The 24,465-nt window shown below is 44.0% G+C and overlaps 1 protein-coding gene across 1 annotated transcript in view; it reads right to left on the reverse strand.

Annotated features, from left to right (window-relative positions):
• The window catches only part of ADAMTS12 (ADAM metallopeptidase with thrombospondin type 1 motif 12), a 274,548-nt gene that overhangs the window by 246,048 nt on the left and 4,035 nt on the right, over nucleotides 1-24,465 (reverse strand). Inside the window, exon 2 of the mRNA XM_019737332.3 lies at nucleotides 20,422-20,783. Within this exon, the coding sequence (XP_019592891.3) occupies nucleotides 20,422-20,783 (362 nt within the window). The remainder of the gene's footprint in view (nucleotides 1-20,421; nucleotides 20,784-24,465) is intronic.

Here is a 24,465-nt window from a genome sequence, read left to right on the forward strand (position 1 = left end):
TTTCCATCTCTGGTTGGTCCTTATCCTGGATGACTTCTCACTCCCCAACCCACATGGGAGGGTGGCCAGTTAGCTCAGTTGGTTAGAGCACGGTGCTCTTTACACCAAGGTTGCCGGTTCAATCCCCGCATGGGGCACTTGGAGCTGCACCCTCTTTAAGAAAAAAAAAGGCAGGGGGACACCACATGGGAGACAGCACTCGCAAGCCGAGAGCTTGCGTGATCTACATTTACCGTACTGCTTAATTAGTGATAGAATGATAGGTACAATTTAAGTCCCTTCATTATCTGCTTTCTGTTCTGGCTACTTTGAACAATTATTGCCCTGCCTACATTCACAGGAAACAAAAATATATTGCCATGGCAAATGAATAGCTCCTGCAAGATGCAAACTCCAGGTGGCAGAGACAGTCATGAAAGCCCTGCCCCATGACGAAGGCCACTGCAGGAGCAGGAAGCAGGCAGGTCCTCTCAAGTACCTCCTGACACCCAGGCAGAGTCTTGTCAGTAATGATAAGACAAGGAGGCAAGATTGGCAGCATCCCTAAAATGTAGCTGGTACTAAGACAGCTCCCCCCTTTCTGAAGAATTCAGCCCTTTCCGTGGGTTTCATAGTTCTGGTGATCTCCACGACTATCATTTGTGACCTGTTGCTGAAATTATCTGAAATGGGTCAAATGGGAAAAGGGGAAACAGGATTTGCAGTTCGCTGTCTAGAGGCAAAATCTAGGACTCTGTAGGAGGGTATGTAGGTCGGTGGTTGGAGTAATTAAATAGGAAATGTGATCTTTTATTCATTTCTAACCTGTGCCTCTGATTCACTGTGTGAGCATAATCAAAATCCAGAAGATTACCATGCCTCAGTTTCCTCATTTGCACTGCATGAGGTTCCCACCTGACTATGTGTTTTGCAAAGAGAATGGCCTAATAAATAAACGATATAGTTGAAATTTTCTGAAACAGAATGGAATTTCATTTTCTTGTTTCAATTGAGTTCCATTCAACTGACATGCAGGCAAATGTGTTATGCATTAAAAACTTTATAATATGCACACCATGTATAGTTTGTACCACTTGGTATGGCACATGCTCAGAAAGAAAATTTCCACTCAGCAATGGAGGGGTAGTGGTGTTTTCTCTTGGTATATTTTGATTTGGGGACAATGACACAATGTTTGCTTGTTTAAAATGATGGTTTACAAAAGAATTGGATTTCCCCTTCTTTAAATATAACCCATACTTTGCCTCCATGTATATAAATGTAAGGTTCACTCCTTCTGACTCTCATACGTGCACCAGAGAGAACTGTGGGAGACAGAGACCAGATTGAAAAATTGGTCTGACATCACAAAGTGCAGGGGGAAGACCACTTGTTTATTTCTCCATCCTTTGGTGAACCTTTTCTTCTTCCTTTATAATTTAGTCAATATAGGCCTCTTGTTAGCACAGATTCCAGGAACACACTTGTTTCTCTGTAACAGATCTTCCAGGAGTACAATTTCTATGAATAAGTCACCACAAATAAAAGTAAAAAACGTGAATCATTGCCCCATAATTTTATAAAGACACATGGAAATTAGTGTGAGATGATAAAGATGAATAACTAAAGTGGGAGTGTGATGGGGAAAGAGAGGAAATAAAATTCTGTTAAAAAAAACACACCTTGTTCTGATAAGATCCAAGTATGCCGCAGATCGCAGAACTTGCGTTTTTAGTTCATAAATCGCTATGCAAATCGACTTCACTGGACTTAGCTCAAAAGTGGCAGAAAAAGGGGTGAATTTCATCTTTCTCTTTAGTATTTTTATGAGTGTTTCAAATATTCTACAATAATATTTGTTACTTTTATATTTAGGAAAAAAAACAAGAAAGGTTATTTTTAAAATAAGTTCTTAGAATTCTTGAGAAACATGGAAAGGCTTTCCTGCAAAGCCACAAACTTAACATGGAGCTGGCTGCCAGGTATGTGTCAGGGAGTGACTTACTCCTTAGTCAGGAACCCCTGACCGTCTATGAACTCTTGGCTTGCATTCCAGAGGGACAGGGGCCCAGCCCTTTTCCACAAAGCCCCATTGGGGGAGTCAGAAGGGAAAATCCATCAACCCAAGTCAGATCAACCCCTCTTAACCACCTCCCACCACACACACACACACACACACACACACACACACACACACATGGTTCACCCAAATTCCTTGGACACTAGGAATTTAGGACAGATACCACCATTTCCTTGGAGAGTTTGGACACTCTGTCCCAACTGTGCAACACACATGCTGCTACTGGCCAAAAGTGCTTCTTTCAAATATCTGCTTAAAAATACATATTTAGGTGACAAGTAAAAGGCTGAGGCCTTACTGATGCAATACTCAAGAAGACCAGATTGATTCCAATTCACCCAGTATCCTGGGGAACAGCTAAGTCCCAGGTGGCACTTGGGGAGAGAGGGCAAAAAAAGAGCAGAAAAAGCATCTGACCCTCTGGCGACATCGGCCCCAGTGACATCAGTGGAATACAAATGTAAGTCACCATCTCTTCAGCAGGCTCCAGCGCCATTTTTCAAATACTATCCCTTTCATTCTCAGGACAACCTATCATGTCTATTCTATTTTTCACAAGTGAGGAAAATGAGACTTGGAGAAGTTACTTGTCCAAGGCTGCACAGGTAATAAGTGTTTAAGCCAGAATTGGAGCCCCAGCCTCTCCTCGGAGCCCGCATAAGCTCTCAGGACCATAAACTCCACAAAGGCAGTGGCGCCATGTCTAGTCTACAGCGTCTCCAGTGGGATCCACAGTAAGCAGTCATTGAATAACGAAAGAAGACCATACAACCCATCCCCCAAATTAGGTTCATTTACTAAGCACCCAGAGTGCCAGGTAAGGACTTGTCAAACATAACTCTAGTCCTTACATTAACTTTGTAAAATCGATGTTATTAGCCCCATTTTAGATGTGAGATCACTGAAGCCTGGAGAAATTAAAATATAATGCAACAGTCTCAGAATTGGAAAATGCAGAGCAGTGTAAGGTTTTCCCCTAGCCTGTACAGAATTTATAATCAAATTGAGGATAACACCCACCCATTCTTGCTCTCTCTCTCTCTCTCTCTCTCTCGCTCTGTCTGTCTGTCTGTCTGTCTGTCTAACAATCTAGGCAGTTTATGCAGATCCAAATGAGAGATACATGTTACAGAAGCTCAGGACAAATATAAATATTCCTGGTTTTGTTTTTGTTTTCTTGAAGTCCATATCCTCATTGCTTTAAACTATTACAAAACATTCTCTAAAGTGAGAAAGCCTAGTGAACGTGACGCACCCAGGATCTGGAAACCACGTGGCCATGCCAGCTGTGGTTGGTTGGGTCGAGGGAGAGGAATATTCACCAACCACAAGAAGACTTCCTAAGCTGAGAGAAGTAAGTGATGCCAATTTGGAATGGCTTGAAAGCAGCCAGGCAGACCCTCCACCTCTAGAAAATGTCCCTCCCCTAAACCCCGACATTCTCCAATGGGTGATTCACTCCCTATGTTAGGACCAACCTTCTCCACACATCCTGTTTGAAAATGCAAAGCGGTGGCATCAGTAAATTTCTGGGAGGAGAGGACAAAAGTCAGCTGGACAACCTGGGAGTCTGGAAGAAAATTCGTTCAACAAATCTTTTCTAATTTTCACTAGACATTAAGGTTATAACAGAACAAGAGCAAACAAGACAGGGACTCCTCTGCTCTTGGGGGAACTTCCATTCCAGTGGAGGAGGCAGACGATGGGTTTAAGGCAACGACGCAGCAAAAGTTACAGAAAGCACTGGGAAGAAAAGAAATGGGGAAAAGGAATAGAGAATAAAGAAGTGGAGGTGACACTGCCTTGGAGAGCTTGACTAACTCTCAGAGGAGGTGATAAGGAAGCAAAGAACTGAAGGACCAGAAGGAACCAGATGAGGTAAAGAATGTTCAGGTCCAAAACAGCAGCAACCAAAAACATCAAAGGCAGGCCCAAGTAGCTGAAGCCTGAGGACTAGAAGGTAGAACGGAAAAACCAGAAACTGCAGAAAGAAGCTGTGCTGGCCTCTGCCAACAGTCTGGATTTTATCCTAGGTAAGAGGTGGGGCAGGGGGGTGGGGGCCTCAGGCATTTGGAGCTCCGTGCTCCTAACTCCGAAGGCTGCTGGTTCGATTCCCACATGGGCCAGTGGGCTCGCAACCACAAGGCTGCCGGTTCAACTCCTCGAGTCCGCAAGGGATGGTGGGCTCTGCCCCCTGCAACTAAGATTGAACACGACACCTTGAGCTGAGCTGCCGCTGAGCTCTTAGATGGCTCAGTTGGTTGGAGTGCGTCCTCTCAACCACAAGGTTGCCGGTTCGACTCCCGCAAGGGATGGTGGGCTGTGCCCCCTGCAACTAGCAACGGCAACTGGACCTGGAGCTGAGCTGCGCCCTCCACAACTAAGATTGAAAGGACAACAACTTTACTTGGAAAAAAGTTCTGGAAATACACACTATTCCCCAATAAAATCCTGTTCCCCTTCCCCAATAAAATCTTAAAAAAAAAAAAAAAAGAGAGATGGGGGCCTGGACCATGGTGGGGGAGTGGTCATGGGGAGAAGAAAAGGACTTGAACTTGCTTTGGAGACAGGAGCAACAGGACTATGATGGACAGGGAGGGGAGAGCCCATTTCCATCACTTTAGGACAAATATGTATTATAAGAAAGTCATCACAAGAGCTCTGCTCATCACATCCCCACAAATAAATTTCTTTGGACAATTGGCCACTTGGGTCCATCAAGTAATTCTTGAGAAGCACCCATTTCTTGTAGGAGTCTGATCCTACAGAGCAGGGAATGCCTTTGTTTCCCGCTGGATGGGATTCCTGGGCTTAGGTAAAGCCCTTCCCATTACCTTACCAGCATCTGCAGTAGCTTTCCTGCTTGGTACCTCTTGGACGGTATGATTATTTTGAGAAAGAAAGTTTAAAAGAAAGTGTGGAATATGATAATGCAATCAAGGAAACAGGTCAGCAACAGTGAATATCTGGATTCAATCACAGCACTTCCCACAATCAGAACGCTGCTGAGAAATAATTATTGAAAGAAACCTCACTTGTACCTTTTTACCAGATTCCCTATTGAACAAAGCTTGCCTTTCAGAAAACTTACTTTTCAAGAAGTTTAAAAGTTGTGTACGGTACAAAGTTCAACATAAAGACTATAATTAACCAAGAACATTAAAATGTTATAATTAAATTAGTATTTGTGGTTCAGCTTACCATCTCTCACATTTTTTAAAGTAAGAACTGTCATGAAAAGTGACATTGCATTTTAATGACTCTCCACAACATTACCACAGAAATACTTACATAGAAATTCCCCCAATGTCTCATGGAGACACATGGGTGTCTAGACTTCCACGATGAGCAAAGACTACACAAATTTAGAAAATATGAAGCAATCTTTCAAGAGTTTAAAGGATTCAAAATATTCAATCACAAGAATCATGTCAATTATATAGTTTCTTAGAGCCCATCAGCCAAACCCAATGGAGTCAGAAAGAAAAGCGTAAAAATAGAAAATGATAGTATTAGAAAAGAAAGCGAGGAAAGTTAAATGCAGGCAAAGAATTATAGAACATAAAAGAATTAAAGTAGAAGTAACAGGGGAGTGGAGAATGGGAGAAAGAAACAACGGAAGGATGGAGAAGAGGACTGGGAAGGGGATGAAGAGACAGAAGAGTGTAGGAGGAAAAAAGAAAGAAGGAAGGGTTTACCATGGAAGAAGGAAGGTCATTTCCTAAGAGAAAACGTACCCCTAGGCTACACAACTGACTAAAATACTTGGAAACCACAGCATCGTTATCATGACTTCCTCTTCTGATTGAAATACAACTGGACTCAGAATGTCCCAGCTCTGACAATAATCTGAGGTGCTACTACAACTCGGAATCCAGGCTCCCTCAACTGCAGCTCCCTCGTTATAAAATGAAGCTCCTAAAACAGGTCTTTTCAAACTTGACCCTTCTGTGATTTTTTAAAAGGCAGAATAGTGTTGCGATTAAGACAACAGGAACAGGATGCTAAATTTTTCAATCTCTTCAGGACGTCTGCTTTTTGGAAAGTCACTTAACTTATTTGTGCCTCAGTTTCCTTGCCTGTAAGTGGGAGTTGATACTAATACCTACCTTGTAGGGTTCTAGTAAGGACTAAGTCAGAACAGAGCCTGGTAATATAAGAAGTTTGAGCTACTTATTAGCAGAGATCTTTTACCCCAAATTCCAAGGCTTTTTATTTTTTTATTTTTTTTTTATTGGGGAACAGTGTGTTTCTCCAGGGCACATCAGCTCCAAGCCGTTGTCCTTCAATCTAGTTGTGGAGGGCGCAGCTCACTGGCCCATGTGGGAATCGAACCAGCAACCCTGTTGTTCTGAGCTCGCGCTCTAACCCACTGAGTCATCCAGCCGACCCCCAAGTCTCCTTTATCAGCTAATCCACATGGGGGTTTGTAGGTGAACCACATTTTAGATCAGAATTTTGCAGCCTGTTATTCTTAGGCATTTTGCAGTCATACTGATTAGTATGTGCTTTTCTCAAGCCTACACATTATAGTGTCACACTGATGCAAGGTGCTTTAGTTTCTTTGGAGGATCCCAAGTCAGTTTCCCTTCCCAGCCTGATGTGTGGTTGCCCAACCCAGGGTCCATCCCTGGGAGGGATCAAGAGAGTGGAGGTCTGCACACCATGCTGAGGGAAGTAGGTTGAACAGGGGGTGTCTGTGCTTGGTTCCCACCAAAATCAAGTCCTTTCCTGCTAGGTTTGACTATGTGGCCACTGCACACCTAGTCAAGTGTTAAAGCTAGAAACAGTCATAAGAGTAGAACTCGGGGTATTAGCTCTCCACCCAAGGCCCCAGGAATGCAGCAGCCTTACTGTAGCCCTGGTCACCTGTCATATGAGACCCTGGATCCTCAAGGCCAACCTGTAGAGGTAGAAACAATCTTCAGCCTGAAGACTCAGCCTCTGTTCAGTTTCTGATCCACCCAGGGTATCAGCTTCAGACCCCAGCTACCAAGGCCTGCGGTTTAATGCAGAGGTTGGTGAAGCTAGAACCTTCCATGCCTGCTAAGCTGAGCGGCCTCCATGCCCAGCCTGTCATGTTTGCCCAGTCTCTGAGGCTGACCTTCAGCACAGTCTCTTGGCCCACATGCCACCACTGGATTTTCACTGTGAACTGCAGCCTACTCAGCCAGGGCCTGATATCCAAAGCCTTTACCAGTTCTGACCAGGGTTCAGAGGCTCCAGGCACTGCTGGAGCTCCCTTCACCTCCTGTCCCCCAACCTCACATATTTCTGCATCTTCGCTCACCTTCACTTCCATCCTCCCTGTGTGAGCAGAAGATATAGAGACGCTGGTGTTGGGCATCGCGCTGGCCCAACTGTGCCCCAAAGCCTTGACCTGGGTGCCCTCTGCCTGCTCCTGGACAGCCTCGTGCCCAAGTTGCACCGGTGAGCACGTAGCTGTAACAGAGTCCGCAAACAGCAGCAGCTGGGCAGCTTCTATGGGCACCATGCTTGCCTACAACCTAACCTACCTCCAGGGTTGTACACCCGACTATATGTTTAAAGGCTGGAGCCAACCCTGGAGGTCTGTCGCTTTCCCCAGCGTGCATGCACCTACTACCCGCAAGCCCCTCACCTACCAGGCAAAACAGCTCATCACCCTCCACATAAAAGTGGAGAAGAAGCTGCGGGAGGATGCCTTGGCCGGTGCTGGGGACAGCAGCCAGGTGGACCGGTGTCCCCCAGGGGCCCAGGGGCCGCTGAGGGCGATAGGGAGAGAAGGGCACAGTCACCCACCCATGAAGCCGGAAGCAGCTACTGGAGTGCATCCTGAAGAGAGCGGCCCTGGAATAGCTGCCCAAGAGGGACGTCTTCAGTTGTGAGGTCGCCAGGAGAGCAGCAACCCTGAGCACAGAAGACAGGACCCTGAGTGGCTGAGGGGCACAGCGGCGGGCAGGCGGGCGCAATGTCTGCTTCCGCTGCAAGGAGGGCGCCTCCAACGCCGAGCGTGCACGTAGCGCAGCCTGTCCATCAGGGACCTGCCCTAATCGGGGCCCACGCTGGATGTCGCATCCACGCTGGACCGCCCTAATCCACGCTAGATGCCCCAGGTACATGCCGGACGCCCTGGGGCCCACGCTGGACGTCCCGGCATTGGTTTTTCTCTGCTAGAAAATGTACCAAAGTACACCACACACCCCCAAAGTCTTTTGAAAAACTCCCATCCAAGGAAAAGTCTCAAAATGCTCTCGGGGCCTAGACCCTATTATTTCCTCAGGGTCCTTGTTTCATCAACTATCCTCTCTCTGTATGGTTAACCTCTGGTTCCCCGTGGCTTCTCTCAAGCCTCTCCCAATTTCCAAAAATAAAAAGGCAGCTCACACATAACCCTTTGTTTTTCTCTATCCACGGATGTGTATTTTTCTTTCCTTCAAAAGAGTTGCCTACATTTGGAGCTTAATTTCCTCCCACTGACTCTAACGTGTAATTCACTGTGGTTCCTGCCTCCCCCACCACTGTTCCAGACCCAGACACGGCTGCACTTTCCCCTTACACCTTTCCCGTTCTGACTCCAGGATCTTCCTGCACCGCTGGGTACCCACGTAAAAGTAATTAACAACACCCATGCATCAGAGAAGACTCAGTTGTGCCTCCTTAACCATCTTTCAGCAGTGCCTTCTCAGTCTCCCTAACAGAAGGATTATAATTGTCCTCTGTTAGGACAACTAGGTATGTCGGCCAACAGGTAATTAGAAATGTTCATCAGTAACGCAAAAAGAAAATATTTGGTAATCCTACCCACAGAAGTGAAATGTGCTCTCCCATGCCTTTTCTTTTCTTTTTTTTTAAAATTAGTTTCAGGTGTACAAAACAATGTAATAGACATTTCACCCCTCACAAAGTGATAACCCCCCTGCTCCCAATCTACTACCCCTCTGACATTGTATATATCTATTACAATTCCATTGACTCTATTCCATATGCTGCACTCCATATCCCGTGACTATATATATATTAAATTATAGTTGACATACAATATTATTCAGCTTCAGCTTCAGGTGTACAGTGCAGTGGTCAGGCATCTACACCATCCGTGAAGTGGTCTCCCTAATAAGACCTGTGCCCATCTGACACCCTACAAAATCTTTACAACATTATTGATTATATTCCCCAAACTGTCTTTCATATCCCGTGGCAATATTGTAGTTACCAATTTGTGCTTTCTAATTCCCACCTTTTCAGTCAGGCCCCATCTCCATTTACTGATTTTCATTCTTCCTTTCCATTCCACACATAAATTTAAAATGTGCTTTACTTAGAAATACATTTCAAATTATATAGTTGAATCAATGGTAAAATAGAATTTGCTTTGAAGATGGCTCCACTCTAAATAAAATTACAGGGTTGCACCTATCTAAAGAGGGAGGGTTAACAAAAGTACATGTCTCTATCTCATAAAAGCTTTTTACAGCAAAAGGAGTTGTCCCCACTGCAACTTTGAAGCAGACCTTTTCACACTGAAATTAGCATAAAGTTTATTTAACATTCACAGTGCTGCATAAAGAACTATTGAGAAAACTCCAGGGGCAGCTGAAAAAACACAGGGAAATAGGAAGCAGGCATGGTGCCGGGCACTGGGCAGCCTGTCCAACCAAGCCCTCAGAGTTGGAGCAGAGGCCCTGCAGATGACACATATAGGACAGAAGACCCCAGGACACCAGGACAGTGGGCATCGCACCAAGAGCCAGGGTAACAGTGAGGTGTGAACACAAAGTCAGGAAGCAAAGGCACGGACAGCCACCAAAGGCAGAGCCAGGCTTGGTGGGCACACAAGAAATACCATGAGCTGGTAATCTGTCCCCAACCCAGCACCCAGCATGGGGTCACAGAATACCTGACATGAAGGGCATTTGGTGATCAGCTAGACAAACTCTTCTTCTCCCTCTCTTTTTTCCTCTCCCTCTCCTTCTTCTTCTTCCTCTCCCTCTCCCTCTCTCTCAACTCTTCTCTTCCTGAACGTGTCAGTTCTAAGCCCTTAAGAGCAACACAGGCATCTGTGTGGGGTTGAAGTCAGGAGGTTGGGGGTACAGGGAGAGCTCAGGTGGAGTGTTGCAGAGTGTCTACCTGAGCGGAGGAGAAAAAATATCAGCATAGAAGGGTCGCATGATGCAGGGTAACAGAACCCTGAACCCAAACAAGGTGAGAAAGGCATCATTGTTGATGGAAAAGTGGTACAGTGCTGGGCTTCAGAGCCTGAGCTCTTTAACTCCACAGGGAAACAGCCTAGCTGGAGAATCAAAACCCCATGGCCTAGTATGAAGGTTAGAGCCCAAGCAGGGCAAAGAGGGCATTCATATGAGGCATCTGGGGGTAGCCAGCATGGAACGCAGGAGCCCATTTGAGGTAAGATAGGCATTTATGCAAGCAAGAGGTAGTAGCAATGATAGCAATGAGACATTGGTTATCAACTAGGGGATTGATCAAATGAGTAAATATGCTAAGAATAATGGGAGCCAGTTTGGGGATTGTCAGAGATGTTTTTACAAATTTTAGAGCGAAAACTAGAATGAATTCTATGGTGTTGGACTGGAATTGAATCTATTGGTGCAAATTCATAATTTTCTAGATAGATAGATAGATAGATAGATAGATAGATAGATAGATAGATAGATAGACTAATAACTACAGATGTAATTGTGTGTTTTGACTTACATGTATGTATATATACACATATTCCATTGAGAAGGTCTGGCACAGCATCACCCAACAGCAATGAGCACATCTAGTGCCCAGATCTCTGCTTCTAAATACCACTCTTCAGGAGACGGGGTGGGGGGTAAGTTCCTTGAAGAAACAACAGATTCGAGGACTAGAAAAATACAAGATGAGCCTAGAAAATCTCATTGTACCTGGAAGCAACAGAGTGTTCAAATAATGATGGGACAAGTCAAAAGGACACAGAGCTAGATTGAAGGGCTTCCACTGGCCAAACTGAGATAATTGAGCAACACAATAAATAATGATGCATTAGTATGGACATAATTTCATACTAATGTAAATAAATGAATGAATGAATTGAAAGTCTTTGTGGAAGAGAATGTTTCCATAGTTTCAGTCTTTTCCCCCAAATATTTATTAATAACAAAGAGGGAAAAGGCTAACTTGCTCTCTGCTCTCCAGCCATACTGCCTTCTTGCAATTCCTCCAAGCTGGCACGTCGAGGAGTTAAGGGACTTGCCTCAGAGCTCCTGCTAGCTAGGAGCAGTCAGACATAAAATGCAGGTCTCTCCACTCCAAGTCCAATGCTTTTGATTAATCAAAGCCTAAATCACAGTGGACTGAGTCAGAAATTAAGTAAAACGGAAGAAAAACCTGCTTCCCAAACTTGCATCTCTTTATTGAAACAGTTTAATATAAACAAAATTAACTAATAAAAGGGAATTCTTTCCAGAGGAGGAAGGATTTATCAGTAGATCTCAATTCTGTTCCTGGTCATTTGCCAAAGCAACAGCCATCACAATCTTCCAGATAGTAAAGAAAACTCACTCAGAAGGGAAACTGCATCTTTACCCCCCATCCATCCTCCAAGTTCAGGGTACCCTCTGCTCCAATGCAATTTCAAATAAATGATGGTCAAGGATATTTTGATATCTTTAACTAACTGTGATTTCATCTATTTCTTTTGAATCATAGCTTCAGATAAAAAAAAAAAGGAAACCCTTTCTGTGGACTTATTCTGTATTAGGTATCTCCCTCTCCCCTAACACACACACACACACACACACACACACACACACACACACACACACACAGCTACGTGCAATAAACTCCAACTTGTCTGGAAGCTCTGCTATGAGGAGCCCATTCTCAATGTTCTCTCTCTGTCAAGCTATGTAGAGGTTGGAAAAGAGATTAAAAAAAACTTATAGAAATTATATAAGTTAAATAACTTATAAGTTATATAAGTTAAATATATATACATTTATAAAATATATAAATATAGTATATTAGAAAATATAGAAGACATAAAATATATATAACATATGTTATGTATGTTATATATTCAATAACTTATAAATTATACGGTAAATAAGCCCATTAAAATAGCTCAACCTCATGTGTTCTTTCTGCAGAAGTGCTAAAAAAAAAAAAAAAAAAAATAGTAAAAAAAAAAAGTCACTAAAACACCACAAAAGCAAGAAAGAAAAAGGAAAGCTGAAGAGAAAACCCAGAAACCCCACAACCAGGGGAGAAAAATAAATCATTAGAGATAAGCTGAGAATGTTGGAGGATTGAAAAGAGAACTTCAGTTGCAAACTTAAAAAAAAAGACTTGCTAGAAGCAAGGAAGCCTGCTTGGAAGAAAGATAATGATATCTGATGACCCAGTCAGAAACTGGAAGCTATGCATTTTTAAATTGTGAGGCTCATTCCTTAGGGTCACAGCAGAAATCAAGTGAGGAAGGAATTTCCAGGGAAAAATCTGTCTGTAAACAGGGTGGTAGGGGGTGAGGGGAGGGTGGCTTGGTGAGGGAGGAAATCGATAACATCAAGTGGGACTATTAGTATGCCATTTTGTAACTGAGAAATCTGTTTCTTGGAATAGCTGACTGTCCTCCCAGCCGATTTCACTGCAGAACCACGAAGGGATGTGTAAGTGGGTATGTGCGGTCTTAGAGAAACTGGGTCTGGCAGGAAGCACTAGTGCACAAAAGTCACTGTTTTTAAATAAATGTCTGAAATATCTCAAGGAGGGAAATAAGCAAATCCAACAACATACACCTTTGGGAAATCTCAGAAGGTCATGGTTTTCTGAGGTGTTTAGAGGAACACTTTCCATGTTTGACTATTTTAAAAGCCCTAAAAGCAAATAACCAGGTATAATCAGTGAAGAAGGCGAACAAGACAACTGTAGGTTGGACAAACGGTTTATGGAGAAGTGGGAAGAGAAACATATGCATACCTTCTCTAAATCCCCAGGGCATTTAGTCAAGGATACAGAACTCAGTGGAAGAAAGGTGGCCCCAGCCCAGGAGCAGGGGCCACGTCTCCTGTCCCTGTGGCCATGGGCTGCACTGCCGTAACCTCTCTGCTTGAACTCTCTGCATGGACTGTCTCCCAGAGCAGAGAAGGAAGCCTTATTCTTGCTTTGCCGTTGCCCTTTTATACCTCGACTTTCATTAACATCCTGGAAAATGTCACACGTGCAGTGTCTTAAGGGAATATTTATAAACATCAAGGTCTCTGCATTCTTACCTCAAACTTAGTTTCATCCCCTTGGAGTTGGGAATGGAAGTCTAAACAGTGTCAGTTATTATTCTCTGTCCCAGCCTTCCGGAGGCCCAGAAAGTCTCTCTCTTCTCAACAGTTTAGATGAAGACACTGAAACAGCTTAGCACACTCACCAGAGAGATGAGAATGAAAGAACCTGAGAACAACCGGAAGTTTTCCTGATAAAATCAGTCCATGCCAAGGACATGATTTGAAACTTAACAAAACACGGCAGAGGACAGGAGAGCAGCAAAGGATGACAATGTGTACACCTGGCCACTATAACCCCTTTTATCTGCTCACAAGGTCCATGGATCTTTTCAGTCTTTTTCTGAATGACATTATCTAAGATTCCTCTTCCACCCTTTCACCGATCAACACCGATTAGAACAGCAGCATCCCCCCCACCACCACCACCAGCACCGCCACTATTTCTAAGTAACATTAGGCATTCAGGTGTTTGCCAAAAGGAGGCCATACTTAAAGGATGAACTCAAATAGAGTTGGTGTCTCTGGATGTGATGGGCCAATGCTTGTCAAATTTTAACGCATGTACAAATCACCTGGGGATCTTGTTAAACTGTAGGTTCTGATTCAGTGTATCAGGGGAGAATCTGAGAATCTGCATTTCTAACAAGCTCCCAGGTGATTCCAGGCTGCTGGTCCAAGGGCCACATATTTGGTAGCGAGGACCCAGTCCATTCACATCACAGACCCAAGGAGGCAAAGGACCTCATCTCAGACAAAACTAAATCAGTCACATCACACTGAAAGATCATGTCCAACAACCAAGTAAAACATTTTTTCAGTCACCAAACCTAAAATCCAGGTCTCTTGTTTTTCTCATTTCTCAAAGTCTTTATTAGTATCTGTCAGTCAATGGAGACATTTTTGAAAGGAGCTAGATCTTTCTGAAAGCTAACATTTAGGCTCCCTGGACCTACGATTCATTCTACATCCAAAATAAAAGAGAAATATTAATATATGGACATCTAATGGGAAGTACTGGACACCTAACCTTCAGTGTCTGTAATGAAAACAGAAATGAGATTCAAAGTAAAGTTTCCAGGGAAGAGAAATACAGAAGGACGTAACATCTCTATGCTGCATTGGTGTGAACCTGTGTGGGGACAGAGCCAGGAGTGCAGTTTCCAGGCTCTCGGCCTCACGGGGAAAGGTGCTCATTCGGGTAGTAAATGGCCATCAACTGTGATTGGATGGCCATCAGCTGTGGCTAGTTGGCCGTCAGCTGTAACCAGTGAGCCATTGGCCACTAATATAACTGCTGTGGCTACGATAGCAGCAAGTGGGGGCTAGCAAGAAGATGGTGGCTGGCAAGCGCTGATTGCAGTTGGCAAGTGAGGTTGGTTGGCAGAGAGGCCAACAGCAAGTTGCGGATCGTATGGCTCCTGCCTCCTGTGTCTCCAACCCAGCCGCCAGCGAGACTATAGTGGTGTGACTCCCCTACCTATGGCTCCGTGGGTGTTCCTTGTTGGCCTCACCATATCCTGCGTTCTTATGTGGGGAGCGGGACCAGAGACCCTGCATGACACCCTGCCTGACAACCTGTAAGCCAAGTAATCACCCCAATAATAAACAGGGCATCTGGCTTCTTGTCTCCCCATAACTGCTGAGGGTCATTCCTTCTCCTTCACCATCCCAGGACCATAGGGATGGTCCCTAATTCAAGATCCAGCAAAAAGAAGAAAACAAGACTGCTTTTTGAAGTACAGATTCTTCAGCTCTCTCTCCCACTTCCAATCCATCACACTGGGAACTCACAAAATGAACCCAATGAATTGAAAAGTAAGCAGAAAGATGAAAAGAGAAGGAGGGTGAAAAAAAAAAACAACACACTCTCATGTTTATGAGTTTGTAACACAAAGCACTAATACTGAGGAGAGGAATCTCCCCCCAGCCAGAGGCCCTGTTCCAGGCGCATGTCTGAGTAAGCACGGGTTTTACCAGGCAACCCCCAAAGGTCAGGGGTCAGGGAGAATTCTTCAGCTTGGGAACAGAGTTAGGGGATACACAGAGCATTTTTCCCCCACCCCCTGTTGAGGAACAACAAACCCTGACTCATAGGCCTCCCACAACTCAAATGAGTGTTTCCTGCCAACGAGCCACGAAGTTCCAAATCAGGAAGCAAGGCGAGAAGCCATGCTGGGAAAGTTTTCCCACACAGCTCTGCCAGCGGATTTCATTCCTCAGCCACACCACCCCAGGCTGCAGCTGGAGTTCAAGAACAAGAGGGCAGAAATGGTTACATTCTTTGACTCTATGGAATAGGACCCAGCAGGACTTTCCATCTGAGCCAAGAACTGCACTGCACTTGAGGGAATCATGAGGTATACGGCACGTGCCCTCAATAGAGGTGCCATCTTAAAACATCACTAATTCCATTTGTAGCATTTGCACAGCAAAATACAGAGAAAACTTAATTCTTGCATTTTTGAAAACTAGAACCTAACACGACTTGAAGAATTAAAATTATATATATAAAAGTATATCCTAGCAAAAACTCATACCTTGCAGGTTAGAACCTGGAAAGCTATTCCAAAGCTTCACGTTCTCCTGCACCTAAAAGAGCGGAGATTAAAGTTCTTTGTGGAGCATACCTTCCATTTGTTCTGGTGACAAAAATTAAAATTTTCACCTCAATGTAAAGACGGCTATACAAGAAAACAAAGGATTGCCTTCAAACATGGCTATTGGGTATATGTTTCAGCAGAAAGTTTCACTGCGATTTTGGTTGTTTGTATGAGAGAAACGTTTTTCCTCTATACATATTTCCTCTATACATATTGATAGGATCTCAGCCTTTATGTAACTGTGTCTTCTAGAGCAGGCCTCCTCCTTTGTTTTCCAGTTCAAGCAGTTGTTCACTGCAGGTCTGCAGCAAAGACCCCAGTGGTTTCAGGAAATAGACACAGACTTGTTCTTGAACTTGAGAATCAAAGGAGATATTGGGAGAGAGAACTAATCACGTCTTGCTGCAACTCAGTGAGAAAGGACCTATTATTAATGCATACACATCCCAACTCTCTACACTGTTACTTGAAGCTGAATACTTCCGGCTTTGGGAAACATGCTGGCAATGGATTTTTGTGTTCTCATGTAATCGTTATCTGGGGGCCACAGAGCCAGGCCAAATCCTGTGAGTAGGGGCCTCCGTGGCTATTATAGTAGCACCCATTTATGCAAATTGCAAGAAAGCATGCAGGGGAAACAGATGCCCCCTCCAGACAGATGAATTTTAAAAGGCACCCCATCTAGGCAGACAAATTACAAAAAGGATGCCCACTTTTTGTGACAGTGTTCTGGGCTAAAGGATTATAAAAAGGCCCCTTTTCCTCCTGGAGCCAGGACTTGGTTCGCCTGGCTGAGCGTTAGCTGGATTCAATCTTCCACTGGTCCCCTGAATGGGGTACCTCGGCAGGGTCTGCAATGCACACACTGCCCATTGGGACCCAACAGCTTTTAGGTGGGGTTGCCCTGAAACAAGTAGCTACTCCTTGAAAGAAATGCCTGGAAGGAAAAACCAGAAACAAAGATGGGCCTGAGACTGGGGTAAGGAAAACTTCCTTCTTTCTCAGAGGCTTCATGATTGGGCCCAGGACTCAGGAGAGAAATGTTTCAGTACATCCCTGAGAGGGGCGCTTTCTGGTAAGAGTCATCCTTGCTCTTTACCAGAAGGCCAGTTGATTAGTTAGAGACTCTCTTGAAGCTCAGCCTAGACTCTGAGCATAGCCAAGATGAGCAGAAGTTTTAGGTTATTATTTTGTTGTATGTCTCTTCCTTTTCTGTGCATATCCTTTAAAAAAAAAAAAGTCTCACTGAAAAGTATAGTTTGGATTCTATTGTTCCTTGCATAATGAAGGAAAGGCCTGAACCATGTTTAGAAGAGGACAGTAAAGTTGATAGCCCTGTCCTCTTCCCCAAGTCAACAGGGTGGTGGCAGTGACCATGTCCTGTGAGAGCCGTGCAGTAGAGGCAGCATCACGCTGCCATCATGTGGAGCCAGCATGCTGGGAAACCATCAAAAGTCGTTCGGGGACATTTAAGCAGAATTCAGTAAGGTGGCATCCAAGCCATTGTTGGGGTAGTTAAGGAAATATAATCTCACTGCGAAGCCAGAGGCTGGGGGCATCTGCAGGAACGTGGAACAGTCTAAAGGCTAAATACGGAAATAAACACATTCATCCATTCAACTGGCATTGACTGAGTGCTTATTATGGAACATAAACATACGTGAACAAGACAGGGTAAGGGGGAGAAAAGTTAAGCGAGAAAGAAAAGCTATGATGTACTGTAGGTTCGTTTTTAAAAATAAAATAGGTGATGTGATAGCATGCTGGAGGAGTCTACTTTAGAAGGAGTGCTCAGCAAGGACCACAAGTTGGGATCTGGAAGATGAGAAGGAAGAGCATGCAAAGGCGACAAGGCCAGAGTGCTTGGTACGTATGAAAAACAGAGAGGTCAGTGTGGCTGGAGTGCTGAGCAGGAGGGCAGTGCGGTGGGATAGGAGGGAAGGTGGCTAGTGACCAGATCGGATGGAGCCCTGGAAGCCAGAGCAAGGCATTCGGATTTTATTCTGCTGTGATGGGAAACCAGTAGAAGATTGCAAGCAGAAGAATGGGCTGCTTTACAAATGTGTTTAAAAGTCCAGTCTGGGCACTATGTGAAAAGTAGCCTGCAGGAAACGCAGAGAAGAAGCACAGGACCACTTGGGAGGCCAATGCAAATGGTAGGCATTTCCTTAGTACGGGAGACCACAAGTAGGGCAGGGTTTCTCAACCTGGAAACCACGGACATTTTGGCCCAGATGTTGTGGAGGACTGTTCTGTGCACTGCAGTTTAGCAGCGCCCTTGGCTTCTTCTTATACTAGATGCCAGAAGCAATCTGTGGAAACCAAAGCTGTCTTCAGACATTGCCCAATGTCCCCAGAGGGCAAAACTACCCCTGCTGCGAATGACTAGACTGGGCTGTTAGCTTGGAGGTGACAAGACTGGTAGATTCTGAAATATTTTGAATGAAGAGATGACAGGAGTTGCTGACATGAATAGATACAGCGTGCAAGAGAAGACAAGCGTCACTGATAACCTAATTCCACGGGTCTGAACCTGGGTAACTGGAAGAATGAGGTTGACGTGTACAGCAGCGGGGACGGCTACAGGAGGAGGGAATCAATAGCGCTTCTTTCGGACATCTTAAATTTGAGACTTTTGTTAGGCACACGTGGAAATGGCAGACAGCTGAAGTTCCAAGGAAATACTGGAGTTAGATATATAAATGCAGTAGTTATTCACATACATATACAGATGTAGACGATACAGACAATAGATAGATGCTGGAAAAATGAGTACATATTTATATAATCAGATAGCAGTCTGGCAGATAGGTAGACAGCATTTGCGACTGGTTAAGATCACCTTAAAAGAGCGTGAAGTCAGAGGAGAGGGGTCCACAGACAAAGTCCAAGGACATTCTAGTAGTTAAAGATATGGAAAGGAACAAAGGATATTCATTGAGTCAGAATTGCCACCGTGGTAGGTAGGAGTAAAATCATAATAATCGAGTGTGATTTAAGCCAAGAGGGAAAATGACTTACAAATAGGAATAATTGCTTGTAGCAAATAGTGCGAAGACATCAAATACCATGACAACAGAGACGTCCCCACTGTCAACACAAAGTTCACTGATGACTTGACAAGAGCAGATTTAATGAAGTGTCCCAACAACGTGGGTGAGGAGAGATTCAGCTACTGTTACTAAGCCAACAAGAGAACTGGAGTACTTTCTAAACTGTTTTGAAGCTTTTATCTACAACAACAATGTGAGGGAAGCAGGGCTGACACACTTTCCATGTAGGAATAGTTTGCAAGGGGCACATCAGGGTTAAGAATCACTAAATAGACGGTTCTTGCTAAAATTTTTCCAGACAGGTTGCCCATAAAAGCCTTTAAGAAGGGATTCAAATGAAAGGGGCACTGAAGTTCTTCAGACTGAAAAAGAAATCATAGATCATATTAATGAGGCATAGAAACTTAGGTTACACCGGAGCAGACTCTTCTCCAAACATGCCCTGGATTGATGACCCAATCTCCCCTGTGAATAAAACATACTCATCCCGCCAGGCCCCATCTTTCAGCGACGGGGGAGACAATGAGGTTCAGCAGAGAAGAAATTGCTATCATTCTACCAGACAAATTTAGAATCAGAACACTCTCCCTAGGAGTGGTGGGGACCAGCATAGCCTAAACCTGCCATCCTGTGAATCTAAGTGTGGGGTCATCCCTGGGTGGAAGGCAAAATAAATATCCTAGAGCTCAGACCCCAGAAAACTGATCAGGAAAAATCAGACACAAGTCCAACCCCTCTCCTTTGGACTAGGGCCACTCTAGGTGAGCCTTGACAAATCATGACACATGAACAAGTGAACTTGAAGCCAGCCAGCTTGTGAGCTCACAGAAAGAAACTCATTTGGCTTTTGGTGCCTTTTTTATAACCATCCATTAGTTGTCCAATTATATGTGAAAGGCTCCAAAATAATCCCTGTGGATTGGTTCTTCTGGCAAAATCATTCAACGATTTGGATCTAAAAATGTTTCATCATCTTGGCCACTACCACAGAATTCCATTAGCTAATAGTTGCTTCTTTGTGCTCTGGTACTTAGTATGAATCTGAAAATGTCCACACGGTGGTTCTCACTGCTTGCTGGGGCCATTTGAAATTGAAAAGGCCCCATTAATTCTATTCCCAAGTCTGGCATTATGCTAAACAGTATACCATTTCCCTTAGAAAACACAGCATAAAAGTAGGGAGCAATTGAGAGCAGCAGCGCTTCTCAACCCTGGCTGCAAGCTAGAATCACCTGGACAGGGAGGCTGCTTTAGAGCCCTTACTCCCAGCACCTCCCAGATTGACCTACTTTTAATTTTATGCACTTTCTTCCCAACCCATTCGCAGGCCAGGACCATGTACATCTTAAGTGCTCAACAGGCACGTGTTGAATGCATCTATGAACCCACTGGCAGTGGGTGTGCAGGTCAAGATGCTAGGAAGCTGGGGGCAGAGGAGAGAGGTGATGGACCCAGGCACTCACCAGTCCATGGCAGGAACTGAGGGCTGCAGTGCCGATTCTGGCGCCCTGCTGCAGAACCGTGCCCCTGAGATGGCAGGGGGGTGCCGAGGAAGCCACCATCTTAACATGGGAGAGGTTCCCGTATCTCCTCTCCACGAAGTAGCTTTTGGAAAGAAATCCCCGATTGACCGTCAAGTTAAAAAACAGGTCCTCGTCCTCGTGTGAAATTCTGTAGTACACCCGGTCCTCTGAGCCATCCAAGTCTCTCTTCCTCCTGCTGCTGGTGAAGGGGTGGTGCAAGCCATAGGACAGAAAGTGACCGCTGGCATCTACTTGGACAGGGGCCACCACGTGGTATTCGGGCAGGGCCTTGAGGACATGCTCTGAAAGAAAAGGAGACACAGAATGAAACTGAGCGAGATCCCTGCTGAGTCCATAGCAAGGCAAGGCACTCCTGTTTGGAACTTAGATGTTAGCTTCCAAAATTCTGATGGCGAAACCCCACTGTTGACGTGACGTTTCAATGTCCCTTCCACCACACCAATGCTGTCAACGTGAAATTGCCTGAACTGACACCGGACGCCCTCCTCCATGACTTGTGACCTTTTGAGCTGACACCAAAGCATAGCTCTGCATGTCAGATGTTTTCCCAAAGACAAATGAAGGCGTGAATTAATTCATAGGAATGCTGTTTGGAAGAAGGCTGAATCAGTGTGATGAACAGGAACATTTCAAATTAAGAGTTCATTAATACAAATCACAGCACTTCAGTGTTTATTATAAGGAGTGTAAATGCCTCAGGAATGTTCTGTTAAGTCGGTTGAAGGAAAAATGCAAAAAACCAGTAAACCCATCACCAATTATAGCCTAAGTGTTCCGTAATGTAGCAAAGAGTACTTAAAGGAACTTGAGCGTTTCTTTTCTATTTTTACAAAATATATGCAACGAACAGGTAAGCAATTATATTAGAATCCAAAGCATGGGTTCGAAATTGCCACTTTAACAATGCAAAACAGGAACACCTATTCCTTCCACACACAAGAACACATATGTCTTTTGATTTAAATTTAGATCCCCTAATTTTTACCATTAGCTCCTAATTTTTACCATTTCTAGGTCAAGCACTGCCTCATTTTGGTGTCTGAGAATAACGAGAAATCTCAGTATCAGGGAATCATCACCACTCTGGATTACAGACTACTTAAAGCAAACCATTAACCAACTTACTAAGATAAACTTATCTTTTGTTTTGAGGAGGGAAAAAAAAAATTAGAAAGAGGGAGAAAACAAAACCAGGAAAGGAGAGGGAGGGAGGGAGGGAAGAAAAGAGGAAGAGAGGAAAACAGAAAGAGGGGAAGGGAAGAAGGAGAATGGGAAAAAAATTCTACTTGCCATCTCACAGCTGTTCTTGCACTTTCTAACTTGTATTACTCTGCTTGTGTTACTTTGCCAACTCCTACCCTGTTCACACGAAAATAAGACCTAGCCGGACCATCAGCTCTAATGCGTCTTTTGAAGCTAAAAATTAATATAAGACCCGGTATTTATTATATTATACTATACTATACTATATTATACCCGGTCTTATAGTAAAATAAGACCGGATCTTATATTAATTTTTGCGCCAAAAGACGCATTAGAGCTGACGGTCCAGCTAGGTCTTATTTTCAGGGAAACACGGTATGTTGTTTGCACTCTCTATCAATATCCTGTTTATTCCTGTTTATGTTTTAAAGTCCAATTCCAATACTCCTTCTTCTCTCTCCTACTGTCCCTGGTTGAAGTTTTCACTCCTTCCTCTGAACCTCCATGTCCTTTCTTTCTGTAGCTCCCAGAATAGCCTTATTTTACAATACCTTTCATAATACTATTTATCCCCCAACCTTTTGGAGGCCTTTTGTGATTCCTGTCCCTCACAGGTGCCCGATTCATCTGTGGGATATTGCAGTGAACACATTTGTAGCCGGTTAATTAAAAGAACTGAACCTGATGGGGTACAATTATAAAAGACCTTCTTTTCTCACGACAATCACCATCAAACACACTTTGTGGAGTTTTGCATCTCTGCCTTGGATGAAATATGGGACAAAGCACAGAGTTTTCACTCCTATATATCAACAAACTGTCTCAATTTTTAGGTGTAAAACGTCCAGACCCACTGCTTGTAACTGCAGCAGTTAGGAGCAACAGACTACAGAGCAACATGGACGGATCTTACAAACAATGCTCAGTGAAAATGAGAAACAAAACAAATTAATACAGAGCCATTTACATTCATGGAAAATACATGCACACAAAAACAATACTACAAAGTTTGCCAGGACATATGCAAACAAAAACTACATATGGAACCCATTAAAATGGTTTTCTGTGAGGAAGCATGGAAGTGAGGACTGGGGACAAAAAAATGCATAAAAAAATAAAACAAGAAAGGGGGTTTGCACAAATTGACAATGCTCCTAGGCCATGAACTAGGAGTCAAAATGACTCAGTCCTCTGTGTTGCCCGCTCCCCAAGGACTATCTGGACCTCTTTAGTATCAGAGCTTCACTGCCCTTCCAAGTTCAGACTTCAGGAGAGGAATGGCTGGGTTAGGTGAGGCAGATGTCGTCAGCTTCTGTTGGTATTTCTCCCATGTTTCTCTTCTCTTCTACTTGCAATGGTGCGTGGCTCCTCCAGCGTTAGAGGAGTAAAGGGATGTTGGGGCAGGAAAAGTCTCATTCAACTGAGTGTAGCCGCCATCTTGCAGTGGTCCGTCCGCCTTGTGTGCGGTCAGTGTCCGGATGCTGCCTCCCTCTCTCAAGGGAAGCTCCTGCGTTCCTTACAGCGTCTGTCTCTGAAGACAGATCTCAAAGAGTTAAACATGATTTTTAAAAATGAAAGCACCTCCAATATATGGTGATGGAAAGAGAACTGACTCTGGGTGGTGAACACACAATGTGATATATAGATGATGTATTACAGAATTGTACACCTGAAATCTATGTAACTTTACTAACAATTGTCACCCCAATAAACTTTAATTTAAAAAAAAATGAAAGCACCTATTGCCCAAAGAATGAAAGAGCAAACAAATTTACAGCCTTTTACCAAGTTGCTTTTCATCTAATGGATTTTTAAGAGAGCCAACATAAGGTGGATGTACAATAGATACTACAACAATAACAATAATTATAGCCACTTAATGAGCATTCGTTATGATCCAGGTACCATAAATTTCTCCTCATTCAATACTCACAATAACCCTGTGATATAGATTATTATCCCCATTTCACAGATTAAGAAACTGAGTCTAAGTGGGGGACACAGAGCCAATCTGCAACATTACTAGGATTAAAATCTTGTGCTTCCTGTTTCAATATCATGTTCTTACCACCGTACTTTCTGTACATAAGCAGGTGTACTTGGCAGAGAGTATAACAGACTAGAGGTAACAGTCATTGTTCTGGCAATGATGATCTGACCAAAAAAACAACTGCTTGGTTTCATTAAGAGGCCTCAATTTGCTCAGCAATAAATAGAGATAATAACTGCCTCTTTATCAGAAGAGTAATGGGAGATAAGGCCGGTTCTGCCTCTCGATTTTATTGCAAAGGAGGCAGCTAAGCCATGTCAACCCATAGATGTGGATGGAAATAGGAGGCCATGTACGGAGTATGGTTTATGTTGGTGGCTCAACTATAGTTGCCTCGTCTACACCTGGGGCATAACAATAACAGTATCCACCTCCTAGGGTGGTGTGAAGACCCAATGTATTCATCTGTGTAATAGATTCAGAACAGTGTTTGACAAATAGCACTCACTAGCTATTCCTGGTCGTAAAGACAGAAACCTGGCCGCCAGGGATCACTGTGGCCATACACACATGGAACCTCCAAGCAGAGCAGGGAAGAAACCTGAACTCACCTTGGCTTCCTCTCAGTTGGCATTTAGTTTGGAAGATTAGGTAGCTATACCCTTGGCCAACAGGAAGCAGAGTTCACAGGGGCTATGACAGGCATGGAGAAATACCATGTCAGGAAACAGTAACAGCCCCTAATTTTCACCACTTCTAGGTCAAGCACA

Source organism: Rhinolophus sinicus, chromosome 3, assembly GCF_057876585.1.
Source record: "Rhinolophus sinicus isolate RSI-liver-muscle chromosome 3, RSI-T2T, whole genome shotgun sequence".
Taxonomy (NCBI): Eukaryota; Metazoa; Chordata; class Mammalia; order Chiroptera; family Rhinolophidae; genus Rhinolophus; species Rhinolophus sinicus.